Source organism: Zalophus californianus, chromosome 6 (assembly GCF_009762305.2).
Source record: "Zalophus californianus isolate mZalCal1 chromosome 6, mZalCal1.pri.v2, whole genome shotgun sequence".
In the NCBI taxonomy this organism is placed as follows: Eukaryota; Metazoa; Chordata; class Mammalia; order Carnivora; family Otariidae; genus Zalophus; species Zalophus californianus.
The window spans coordinates 38,783,115-38,795,602 of record NC_045600.1 but is presented as its reverse complement, the minus strand read 5'-3'; the positions used below and the strand labels follow the sequence as shown (position 1 = coordinate 38,795,602).

At 36.0% G+C, this 12,488-nt stretch overlaps 1 protein-coding gene and 1 pseudogene across 8 annotated transcripts in view; one reads left to right on the top strand and one right to left on the bottom strand.

Annotated features, from left to right (window-relative positions):
- Positions 1–12,488, top strand: part of SLC38A6 (solute carrier family 38 member 6) — a 63,104-nt gene that overhangs the window by 45,057 nt on the left and 5,559 nt on the right. For all 8 annotated transcript variants that reach the window (XM_035727900.1, XM_027569313.2, XM_027569311.2 and 5 more), the window contains 4 exons: positions 6,650–6,715; positions 6,948–7,001; positions 8,848–8,927; positions 9,584–9,684. In XM_035727900.1, coding sequence (XP_035583793.1) covers positions 6,650–6,715; positions 6,948–7,001; positions 8,848–8,927; positions 9,584–9,684 — 301 coding nt within the window. The remainder of the gene's footprint in view (positions 1–6,649; positions 6,716–6,947; positions 7,002–8,847; positions 8,928–9,583; positions 9,685–12,488) is intronic.
- Positions 2,611–6,708, bottom strand: LOC113908826 (annotated as a pseudogene).

Here is a 12,488-nt window from a genome sequence, read left to right as displayed (position 1 = left end):
TGTTGAAAAATGAAAGAAAATGCTACCCAAAGGAGCAACACAACACACCAGTAGTTAAACCATATTATAGAGCCAGATTTTCAAGCTGTCACAACAATCTGGGATGCATTTAATTTGGGTTGAACTCTCTTATGGGATGCATAGATAAAGCAACTTTAGATTATTTAAATGAAGTGGAAGTCACCCTGGTTTTAGTGTACAGAAATACTTTAATGGATGCTCTTAAAACTAAAATACTTAACAGTGTTTACATTTAATCATTTGTTTAACTTCTCACCATTAAAAATCATTGCCCTCCCCACCTCAAATTATCTGACTTCTGTCTTAGAAGTAAATGAATTAAACATATGCTTTTTCCCCCTTCGATTAATTTAGATATGATTGACATACAGCACTATATAAGCTTAAGGTGTACAGCATAAAGACTTGACTTACATATGTAGCAAAATGATTACCATAAGAAGTTTAGGTAACATCCATGAACATACACGTTTTAGGCTCCACATGGAAAAAGGAGACAACAGTTATTCTCGCCATAAATGGATTTTTTTTTTTTGCAGTGGTACTTTATTTTTTGAGTATAGTTGACACAGTGTTACATGAGCTGCAGGTGTACAACAAAGGGATTTGGTAAGTTTGTACATGACGCTTGGCTCACCGTAAGGGTAGCTGGCATTTGTCACCATACAATGCTATTTCAGTATCGCTGACTATATTCTTTATGCTGGACCTTTTATGTCTATGACTTACTCATTCTGTAACCGGGAGTCTGTTTCTCCCAGGCCCCTTTATCCATTTTGCCCAACCCCTTCCCTCCTCCCTTCTGGCCACCATCAGTTTGTTGTTTTTATAGGTTTGATTCTGCTTTTTGTTTTTTATTCATCTGTTTTTTTAGATTCCACATATGAGTGAAATCATATGGTATTTGTCTTTTTCAGTCTGACTTATTTCACTTAACAAAATACCCTCTAGGTCTGTCTATATTGTTGCAAATGGCACTATGTCATCCTTTCTTGTGGCTGTGTGATATTCCATTGTGTACACACACACACACACACATCCATCTTCCTTATCCATTTGTCTGTTGATGGGTATTCAGGTTACTCCCATTTCTTGGCTATTGTAAATAGTGCTTTAATAAACATAAAGGTGCATATATCTTTTTGAATTAGTGTTTTTGTTTTCTTTGGCTAAGTACCCTGTAGTGGAATATTGAATCATATGGTATTTCTATTTTAAATATTTTGGGGTACCTCCATACTGTTTTCTACAGTGACTGTACCAATTTACATTCCTTTCAGCAGTGCCTGAGGGTTCTTTTTTTCTACATCCTCACCAGCACCTGTTACTTCTTGTCTTTCTGATTTTAGTCATTCTGATAGGTGTAACCAAATTGTGGTTTTGATTTGCATTCCCTGATAATTAGTGATGCTGAACATCTTTTCATGTGTCCGTTGGCCATCTGTATGTCCTCTTTGGAAAAATGTCTATTCAAGTCCTCTGCCCATTTTTTAATTGGATTTTTTTTTGACATTGAGTTGTGTATGTTCTTTATGTATTTTGGATATCCCCTATATCTTCTCCTATTCAGTAGGTTTCCTTTTTGTTTTGCTGGTGGTTTCCTTCACTGTGCAAAAGCTTTTTATTTTAATGTAGTCCAAATAGTTTATTTTTGCTTTCATTTCCCTTGCCTCAGGAGACATGTCTAGAAAAACATTGCTGCCATGGCTGATGTCAGAGAAATTACTGCCTGTGTTCTTTTCTAGGAATTTTATGGTTTTAGGTCTCACATTTAATCCTAATTAAGGGTCTTTAATCCATTTTGAATTTATTTTTCTATATGGTGTTAGAAAGTAGTCCAGTTTCATAAACTGTTGAGAAGCATCTGTATGGCTAGGAATGACCTTTGTATGCAAATGAACATACAGATGTGAAAGAGAATCAGTCTAGATAACACTGAATTTTTTCCTCACAGATAATTGGCAATCCAAGCATTGCATAGGTAAGAATAATTTGGTTTTTATAGCCAGTAGTTTGAAGCATGTGAAATATATTGATACGATATGTCTTTTGTAGTTTTCATAATATTCATTTCTGTCATGGCAGATACTCTTAAATTTGATGCAAATTTCTTACTGTAGCAGTCATATGGAAATAATGCCCTTATTCTGTACTTATTGTAATGCTTTACAAACCATCTGCTCAGATTTTTACCTGTGAGCACAGTTTAAATTTGATCTACGATGGGACAATGAAGACTTTTTTTAAAATGTTCCTTTTAATTGTGACTTTTATTTTAGACTTTCTAAATAATTAGGTTTTGAAATACATAATGGTTAGGGAAAGGAAACATGTATATATCAACCCAGACTTTTTGGAACAGTATCAATGGCTCCATTTACTATTTTTGTCAATATGTATTTATAAATCTATATAATATCTATATTACATTTAAAAAATTCTTAATATAAAAATCTTTTTAAAAATCAGTCCAGAAATCTATTACTTTCTTAAATTACACTCCAAATAATGTAAATCGAAACTTACAGTCTTTTTTTTTTTAAATTCTGATCAAAGCTGACTTTAATTTTTTACCCTCACACTTAAAAGGTTATCTGGTGGCTACCAGTTTCCCAATCCTAGCATTGGTTACTGGCTTACAAGTCTTAAGGTAAATTCTTCTCATTTACCTAATGTTCAATTTCTACTAGTTTTAATATACACTGGTGTAAATACCATACTGACTGCTTTGTATGGAATTCGGTATTCTACAGATCCCATGGAGTCATGGGATAGAATCAGAAGTTTTATGTTTCAGAATCACATGTTTTGTGTGACCCTCAGTGGTACTGTGGAGATCAAGGCAATTTTGCTTAGGTTAAGCAGAATTTATTTTCATTTGTAAGAGAACCCTCTTACAATGGGTTTATTCAATTCTTCTAAAAATGGTGGCATTCTTTTGAACTATTCTTTCAAAAGCAGCAATTACTTAAGTGGAATATTGGATTAAACCTAAAAACGTAGACCCTAGTTAATTAACTTCATTATTCTGCATATGATCATGATAAGGGATTTGGATGTTCTTCACATTGCCAAGCAAAATCCAATTTAAAAAAGTTTATTCTTACCAAACCCCTAAAAACAACCATTTGGGAGTAAACCAGCAGAGCATTACATCATCCCAGTGAAGCTGTAGGTTTCGTTATATGCACCCACAAATGAGATGGCTAGCTTCTGCATTCCACTTTTACAGAATTTATTTTACACCTATTATACCAAACGGCATTTTAAACACTGGCATATAAACTCCCTAATGACGTAAAGCAAAGACAAAAGTGTTTATCTTATTAGAAACAAGACACACCATCACTTATAGCCTTCAAACATTATTGCACTTTAACTTTCATAGTTTGACAACACATTCACAGAACAATCTGCAGACAACTCATTTTAACAGACAAAGAACACTTTTAAGCAATCATGCCTGAGCCAAATTGTTTATTAGGTAAGGATTTTACAAACATTACTTACACAGTGGAGCTGGAGAGTATCACGTCTTCTCCGTGCTGCACAGCAAGAACCGTGCATAGTCTGCTGGAACCTGGAACCCTTTCTCACGGCTGATGCGGCTGGCAGATGTCAGCCCTGGCATCGCCTGGTGCTTGTGGACCAGTTTGGCGATCCACCGGCTGTCAGGATTTCTTCTCATAGCTTTATGGAATGGATCAATGAGGATAACCTCAAAGAATTTGTACATGGAATCTGCCAACCCAGTAAGAATTCAGGACTCTCAGAGCCCCACAGTGGCATCCAGCTCACTCCTCTGCAGCCCACTGAAGGCTTCTGGCAAACCTTAGCTGGTTAGCACCGTGATGGACAGGCTGGCTCGAGGTGTCACCATTAGGAACAGCGTTTGCGGCCACTACAGTGAATCTGATATATGACATAACTTTGCGTGGCCTTAGACCCCAGTCTGCATGCTTTATCGGCTGGCTTTGGGGGTTTGGGGGGAGCCCTATGGAGCACACAGAGCTGTGGGTACTGCCAGCAGCACACCCTGAGAAGAAAATGCATTACATGGGACTGCTTCTTCCTCCATAGCTCCTGGGTGGACTTGTAAGTGCCCATCTTGGCTGACCTTTGAGCTGATGCCTGCCACCAGATGGAAAGCAAAACTAAGTCTCATTTATTTATTTATTTATTTATAAATATATTTATATATAATATATATGTTATATGTATTATATATAATATAGGCCTAGCTTGGAGCCCAACATGGGGCTCGAATTCACGACCCTGAAATCAAGACCTGAGCTGAGATCAAGAGTCTGAAGCTCAACCAACTGAGCCACCCAGGTGCCCCAAAACTTACAGTCTTATCTGTTGCCCCAGATCCTTATTTTGCATAAAAATTTTAACATAAAATTTTGCCCCCCTCTGAAATATCTAAAATTTTTAAAATTCATTTTATTTTAACAGTGGCTCAAGAATGACAGTAACCAGATAGATTTACCTTTTTTGGTCCATTTTAGAAAACTAATGGATTGCCATTCTTTCCAAAAGTTCTGTCTTGAATGCAGATTAGTATCTTAAGTAATATTTTAGTAAGCCAGTAATCAAAATAGAAAACAGTTTGGATGGTTTGTAGTCAGAATCTTTGCTTGTTCTGAGCACTGAGTGAGGCATGATCGGCGCTTCAGATAGATTTGTGGACACTGCTCATGAGGATCTGGCAATCTCGTAGGGGAGATGAGAAAAATTAATTGGAAAAAAATAGACAACAATGTAGACAGTACATAATTAAGCATTGATTTATTTGCTTCAGAATAAGAATCACAGCAGTTGGCAGGAGAGAAGGAAATTAAACTTGACCTGAGCCTTGAAAGATGGGAAGAACTTAGAACAGAGGGAAGAAAGGGCCTTTTACGTAAATGAATTACTTTTCCCTTTGTCTTTCTAACCCCTGGAGTTGTCTTCTTACCATGTTCTGTCTTCACCGGGAGCAAGGACTCCCTGTTATACTTTGCTGTTGGGTATCTTACTGTTCCCATGCTGTGCTCTATAGAACAGTGTATCTCACCATCCCACTGGGCAGGCTTAGGCTTAGAATGGGTCTCTGCAGGGAAATTAGCCATAGTAACTGAACTTTATATTAATATAAAACCAAACTGCTAATGACTTTTTCATTAACTAGGAATTCATTGAAAATGAATGAAAGAATCATTATATTGTATTTTGAAGCATTGTTCTGAAATATTTTGATTTCCAAGCCAAGTAAGCATAGCTGATAAAATAAATGAGCTAGCTCACATTCCAACCTTGTCAAAGTACTTGGTACCCAAGTGCTCAGTATATGGTTGCTGCCGCCACCACACCACTGTTAGGAAGGGGGAGATGGGCAGCCTGCATTTGGAGATGGGCCAAGAGAGAGACCAGTGACAGCCGTGCCGCTCTAGCTTCTACCCTGCCCCACCCTCATCCTTTTTTGAAAACATATCAGAAAACAGATGTGAAATCATTGCCTTTGATTTTTTTTCCTCTTGGTAAGTTGACCATTTAGTTTTATTTCATATCTAAATAAATGTCCAATGTCCAAGCAACTTGCTCAGTTTACCCATTTATTTCTTTTTCTTTTTCCTTGGTGAGGGTTTTAATTAAGAGTAATTCTTCAGTTCACGCATTAGCTTAATTCTAAAAGTGTATGTTTTCCTTAGATTTGTCTTATCGATATATAAAATTTTGTTTGAATTAGTTAAAATCCAAAACTAGATAAATACCAAATAGAAATAGGACTAGTATTTACTTATTGGTCTCCTGCTAAGGACAAATGCCTCCTTTATTCTCCCTTGCCCCTGTGTATGCTGGGTTCCAGCCTGGAACAAATATTTACAGAGTAATTATGTGCCCCGAAACTACTGCAACCCGGTAATGTCCACACGGCCGCAGCTGTAGGTCTAGGAGAAGGATGGCCACCATCCAGAGTAAAATCCCCAGATATTTGCGTTGATTATTTCAGGGAAATAACATCCTTCTGGATTTCTTTTAATTTTTTAAAAATTTCTTTTTACCAGCTGGAGCTTGCTAGCCATGTGCTCTTTTCTTAGCCCGCTTTATCTACATTCACTAAAACTAATGGAAGTCTGAAAAAAGTCAGCAGGACAGTACTTCTCCATCAGAACTTCTGCTTTGCATAAGTTCTCTACTTATTTCTGCCTGTGGACATCTCTCAAACTACTATTAATATTTCTCTATCTGCTACTGATGCCAGGTCCACAAATAGCCGTAATCTTATACCATTGTCACTAAAAACATCAGGTTCCCATTTTGAGTTGTACTTTTTTTTTTTTAATGCCTTGATGCTTTGGGGGTTTGGAAAGTTGACAGTTGACATGAGAATACTCTCCCTCTTTAATGGGGGAGAACCCCACCAACAGATATGCAGCATCCCCTCGCCCCTCACGATAGGTATCCATGTTAAAGGATGACCCATTCTAACTGGAAAAAGATAATATGAGCAAAGATCTTCTATTAGCTATTATTTGGTATGGTATTAGTTTAATTGAAATAATGCTGACCTGTTTGAAATCAATGTCTTATCATGAATTTTATAAGAAATAATCTTCAGTGTGGATTCTATTTATTTTTACAGGTAATGATTAAAAAATGGTCCATTCCTTGTCCTCTGCCATTAAATTATATAGAGCAATACTTCCAGGTAATAGTTTATATTTTGTTTCTTTTTATTTTAAGCTAAAAAGAAAAAAAATCAGACTAATGATTTTTTTTCTAATTAATGAAAAAGTAATGGCTATATTGCAATTTGGGAACTTTGTTTTGAAATATTTTTATTTGAAAGCCTACTAATAATAAATACATCATTTTTGATGATGTATTCTGACTTTTAATGACTGTTGGTTTCTCTTTTTCCCCTCAATCCTCTTAAACAGATTTCAAATGCTACAGATGATTGTAAACCAAAGCTCTTTCATTTCTCCAAAGAGGTGTGTAAGTGATTAACAGATACTTTTGGTTGATTTTTCACATTTCAAGTTTTAAGAGATTTGTGTAAGAGGGTCTCTTAGGTCTTTGTACCTGTAACTAATTAATTTTCATGAAAGTGCTAAGTATAGGGTTGCCTACCAGAAGAATAATATTATTTAACACAGGGTGGCCCATTATGAAACAGCCACCTTTTTTTTTTTTTTTTTTTTTTTTTGGCATGCCTTTAAATGGAGCCTGTTTTAAATGGGCCACTGCCTAAAAGAACAGATTTACCAAATGTCTGGTCTGGCCAATAAGGTCCTCTGTGGATACAGACTTCCTGTTGCCCTCTGGACTTGTAAAGCTAAATAGCCAATTATATCAGAAACTCCTCCCCTGTGAGTAGAACTTTGGTCTGTAGCTAAACAGCTTCATCATTGGACCAGCAATTGAGTGCTGCCAATATATATTCTGGCTGACATTCCAAAGTTGAAATTTATGACGCTTGGAGTGGAGACTAGAAGACCGAGTCTCCTTGCCGTCTCTAAGAACCAGGATACTGGAAATGTCTGTTAAGAGCCCCTGAGCATTGGCAGAGGAGACAGGAACTGTGATATGGATGATGTCTACTCTACCATTCTAGAAGAGCCCACAGTCTTCCCTGTTGCCACAAGTTTCTTCATCTACATTTTTTGATTCTGTTGAAATCCAAGTCCCAGATACTAGAATCCCCTCCACTCTTGTACAACTCTTATTAGTGTAGCATGTTAGTGTGCTAAGTCCTCCATGCAGAATTTTCCTTTTTATCCCCAGTTTTTCAATGAGAAATGTCTCTCTGGCTCCACAAGGGAGATTACCACATCCTTTACATGGTAAAGTCTATCTGCCTTAAAGATCTATCTAGGTAGAGTAATTGACGAGCCAGGAAATTGAGCAATATATGAAAGAGAATTTGTGAATTAAACTCTCATTCCCCTAATCCAGCCTCAGGAAATGCTACAGCTTTCCTTCACAACTCCCTTCAGATATTTTAGGAGGCATTATATCCCAAGATACGTCTTCAGTCATCTGGAATTTTTGTTGAAGAGCCTAAAGCTGTTAGTTAGAGGGTAATCTTTTTTTTTTGTTGTTAAAGAGTTTATTTATTTGACAGAGAGAGAGCACGCGAAAGAGAACACAAGCAGGGGGGGTGGGAGAGGGAGAAGCAGGCTCTCCATCGAGCAGGGAGCCCGATGCAGGGCTCGATCCCAGGACCCGGGGATCATGACCTGAGCGGAAGGCAGGTGCTTAACGACTGAGCCACCCAGGTGCCCCGAGGGTAATCTTTTTATAGTAGAAAAGAGAAAGTAAATCATCACCACCCATTTTATAAAGACAGTATTTTCACTTAGATGATGACTTTGTTCACTTTATAACTTCCTCTGGCTCTTAAGTATTCCAATAAAAAAACCCACTTATGTTTGTGTATTCCAATGGATCTTTAAGAATTTGTCAGTCGGGAATATATCATATTCATTCCCATTGAAACAGATCCGAGTTAAAGATGCTAAGATGTGATTAGTATTTTCAGTATTCCCTTAGATTCAGTTGATGGTACTCCCAACATGGTATAGAAGCCAGCCAAGAAATATTCTGGCTAGCACAGGGAGTCCAACTATCAAGTAAAACATTTATTGGTGACCATACTCATGTATCTCTTTAAAAACAAACAAAACACCCATATTTTATAAAGAGATGATTCGTGAAACATGAAATAAATTTAAGCAAATTGATTTTTTTTTTTAAGAACTCAGTTTATTGTCAAATGGAGTAGTGGTTTCAACAGGATAGCATTTAATAACTTCCTCTTTTTAAATTCTTTTCCAGAGTGTTTATGCCATACCTACCATGGCTTTTTCATTTCTCTGCCATACCTCAGTATTGCCAATATACTGTGAACTTCAAAGGTACCATAGAATCCTGAAATATTTTAAGTATATTAAGTATTTCTTTTTACTTAGACTTTCAAATTGAATGACATTCTCCTTTATGAATCCTTCTTTCCCATCACTGGATTCTAAGTGTTAGTTTATTTATTTATTTTAAAGATTTTATTTTTAAGTAAGCTCTACACCCAGTGTGGGGCTTGAACTCACAACCCCAAAACATGCTCTTCTACTGACTGAGCCAGCCAGGTGCCCCTAAGTGTTAGTTTAAAACAAAACAACCGATATGCTGGCTTACTGAACATAATAATAATAAAAAAAAGAAAGTTAAAAAAAAACTCAGTATGGTAAAGATGTAAATTCTCCCCAAGTTGATATACAAATTTAATGTGATCCCTATTAATATTTTTAATAAATACCCTGAAGTTGAAAAAATAAATATCTACAGACACGAAAAACAAAAAAAAACAACTGAGAGTTAGTTCTCTCCAACTTGAGAATGTTTGCTGGAAGCATAATCTTTGTGTAGTAATTTCAAATCAGAAATTCTAATATATAGTTATAAATAAAGTAGGTCTTGAACAATTAAGGAATCCTCTTGACTAGCTTGGGAGCTTTTTGTTTCTTTAGATATAATTCAGATCATAGTTTCTACTTTTGCCATTTTTGTCTTTTAGCCCTTCAAAGAAAAGAATGCAAAATGTAACCCACACAGCAATTGCTTTAAGTTTTCTCATTTATTTTATATCTGCACTCTTTGGGTACCTCACTTTTTATGGTAAGTATATTATTTAATTACCAATGGCAAAAGAAATTATCCTATAGTTGATCTCACACCTGAATATAGACTTTGTTTCTGCCTTTCATTAGTAAGTTAATTTGTTTAGGCTGCTGGAATTCAGTGCAGTACTTTATGGACCTTAAAAAATTGATTTTCTTTTAATAAATGTGGATCAAGTTCAAGATTAATAACTTCATATGAAAATTTTCTTAAACACCTAAATAAAGCTTAGGGACATTGCTGTCTTTCCACAAGAAAAAAATGTGCAATAATGATTTTATTTTTTAATTGAGAATTCAATATGTTAGACTAGTTCAGTTTGGGAGGTTGGGAGAATCAATCATCTTAATTGCAAAAGAACAAGTTAAGAAAGGAAAGGGTTTACACTTGGTTATAGTTGTACGCTTAGATATCAGAGATCTTTGCCTTCAGACTTAATTCACACAATTTGGCAATGTGCGTTCTATGATGCACCATGATCTTTTCCCATAAATTTTGTAAAGAATTCTTTTAAATTCTTACAATAACAGTACATTTCTTTTTTTATTTTTGAGAAATTGCCTGCTTGGTATGTGTTTTTTTCTGTTCTGAAAAGAACCTCAAGAAAAACTAAAACTTAAAAGTCTAGAACAAAAAAAAAATTGTAGTCTCTTTAATTTGCAAACATCTTTAATTTGGAAACAAAGCCATTATAACAAATTGCACTCAATTTGTCAATTCTTGATTACATTTTTCTGCTTCTGAGCGCTTTTATAACAACTCTCCAAGTAAATGGCTGTTACTACTCTGGTGATATTTAGCTGTTACGACTGATTTATTTCATGGTTGATAGCTTTGTGCGCATGCTGCAGGTTTTAGATGGCCATGATTACTTCAGTGGTACTTTGCTTCTCTCCCAGAGTTTTTTCAAGTCTGACAAGTTTTTGGACAACATTTACTTGCACAGCTGCCTTTACTAAACCAGCTACCTTTCCTAATCCCAGTGGAAAGAGTATGGATTTTGAAATCCAACAAATGTGGTACAGATAACTACTCTGCTCTATGACCTTGAACAGGAGGCTCACCTTGTTATCTCTTCGTCTCCTAATCTGTGACGGGGTAATTTTGTAGAGTTGTATTGAGAAGGAAATGAGTTATGTGTAACATGCCTGTTACAGTATCTGGCACATAGCAGTCTTGTACAAAGGAGAGCTACTGCTGGTGGTTACTGTTATTATTATCATTAGCATTGTAGTTATTTTATAATTTCAGGTGTTCAGTTTTTCAGTCCTTTATTTCTCACTATCTTTAATGGAATTTAAGTTAAATATGGTAACTCTATAGTACTATGTTATGAGTATGATCTTGGAGTTTTCAGAGTATGAGAAAATTATAATTGCCATATAGTCCTTTTCTTATTATCTCTTTGCTATTTTAACAGTAATGAAGGCCATTCATTAATCTAAATCTGCTCTTGCATTTTAATACTGATGTAGGATAAGAGTAGTATAGTACAGCTCTGTGTACACCATCAGGAAAAACATTATTTCCAACATGAGTATGGTACCCTGCTGGATACACTACAAAGAAAATTAAGGCAGATGGTTAAGCAAATTGATCATTGCTGATGAAGCAGGATTCTTGAGCTACATAAACTCTAGTTTTAGTTGTTGGGTTTGTAAATTTTTGTACAGACTTGAGCTCAATAAGACTTTTCTAGATCAGTAAGATACTATAGCAGGTTCTCTGTTGGGATTCAGCAAAAACTTAGTATAACAGAATAGCTGTATATTTTTCTAAAGTAAAATTGTCGCCTGGCACAAATACTCTTCTATTTAGTGATCTTCGACTTTGAGAAAAAATCCAAAAAATAGACCTCTTCCTCCTCCTTATGGATAAATAGCTGTCTCGAAGAAGCCACAGACGGCCTGCCAATCTCCAGGATTGCTGAGGAATAGTTATGTAAATTACCGTGACACGTGGTACCAAATTGTAAGAAAGCTTAGATTGAAAGGAAAGTGGAGGAAGGACGGTACTAATACATTTACTGAGCTAACGTTTACTACGTAAGTGCCCAGTATTTTATATACATTGCTTAATTTAATCCTTACAACTCCACAAGGTATAGGTTCACATAGGGTGAGTGGTTCAGCCAGCCAGATACCTGCCGCTAATAACGAGCTGGGATTTGAATCCAGTTCTGACTTTTCTCCAGAGTGAGTGCTTTTGTTATCGTGTTGCCTCCTCGGGAATTTTGCAATAGAACCGAGATTTCCTTCATCCCAAGTTTTTGTTAGTGAGCTTTTGGAAAAACCTGGCTCACTTAAGCTCCAGGCATACCTCTATATCTTTACCCACCTACCTACCTACCTATCTGTTGTTACGTGAACACAGAGGCTAAACAATTTCATTACGGAAGTGAAGTATTTCCTACACAGGGATTGTCCTTGTTATCAGGTAAAGCTGTTAATGTTGTCTCTGACTTAATCCACTGCAAATTATTCAGAGTATCCACATTTTCTCTAATGGAGAAGTACACATCTAAGAAAAATCTCATCATAGGTGGGTGATAGATAAGAAGAATGATATAAAAGTAATTCCTTCTCCAAAGATAAAAGAGAATTCAGATACTGATTTTGCTGTTTACATTAGCTTTTGGGGGGTTGTTAATTATAATTAAGGAACATCTTTTATGGTATATTTCTATTGAGATAACAGTAGCTCTCAGTCTTATGGAAAAAAAATTGTTGATTGAGCAATTATCAAAAGGGCTAGTCATAAGTTAAGGCCTTCAACTCATTTTGTAAATGAGCAGCTGAAGC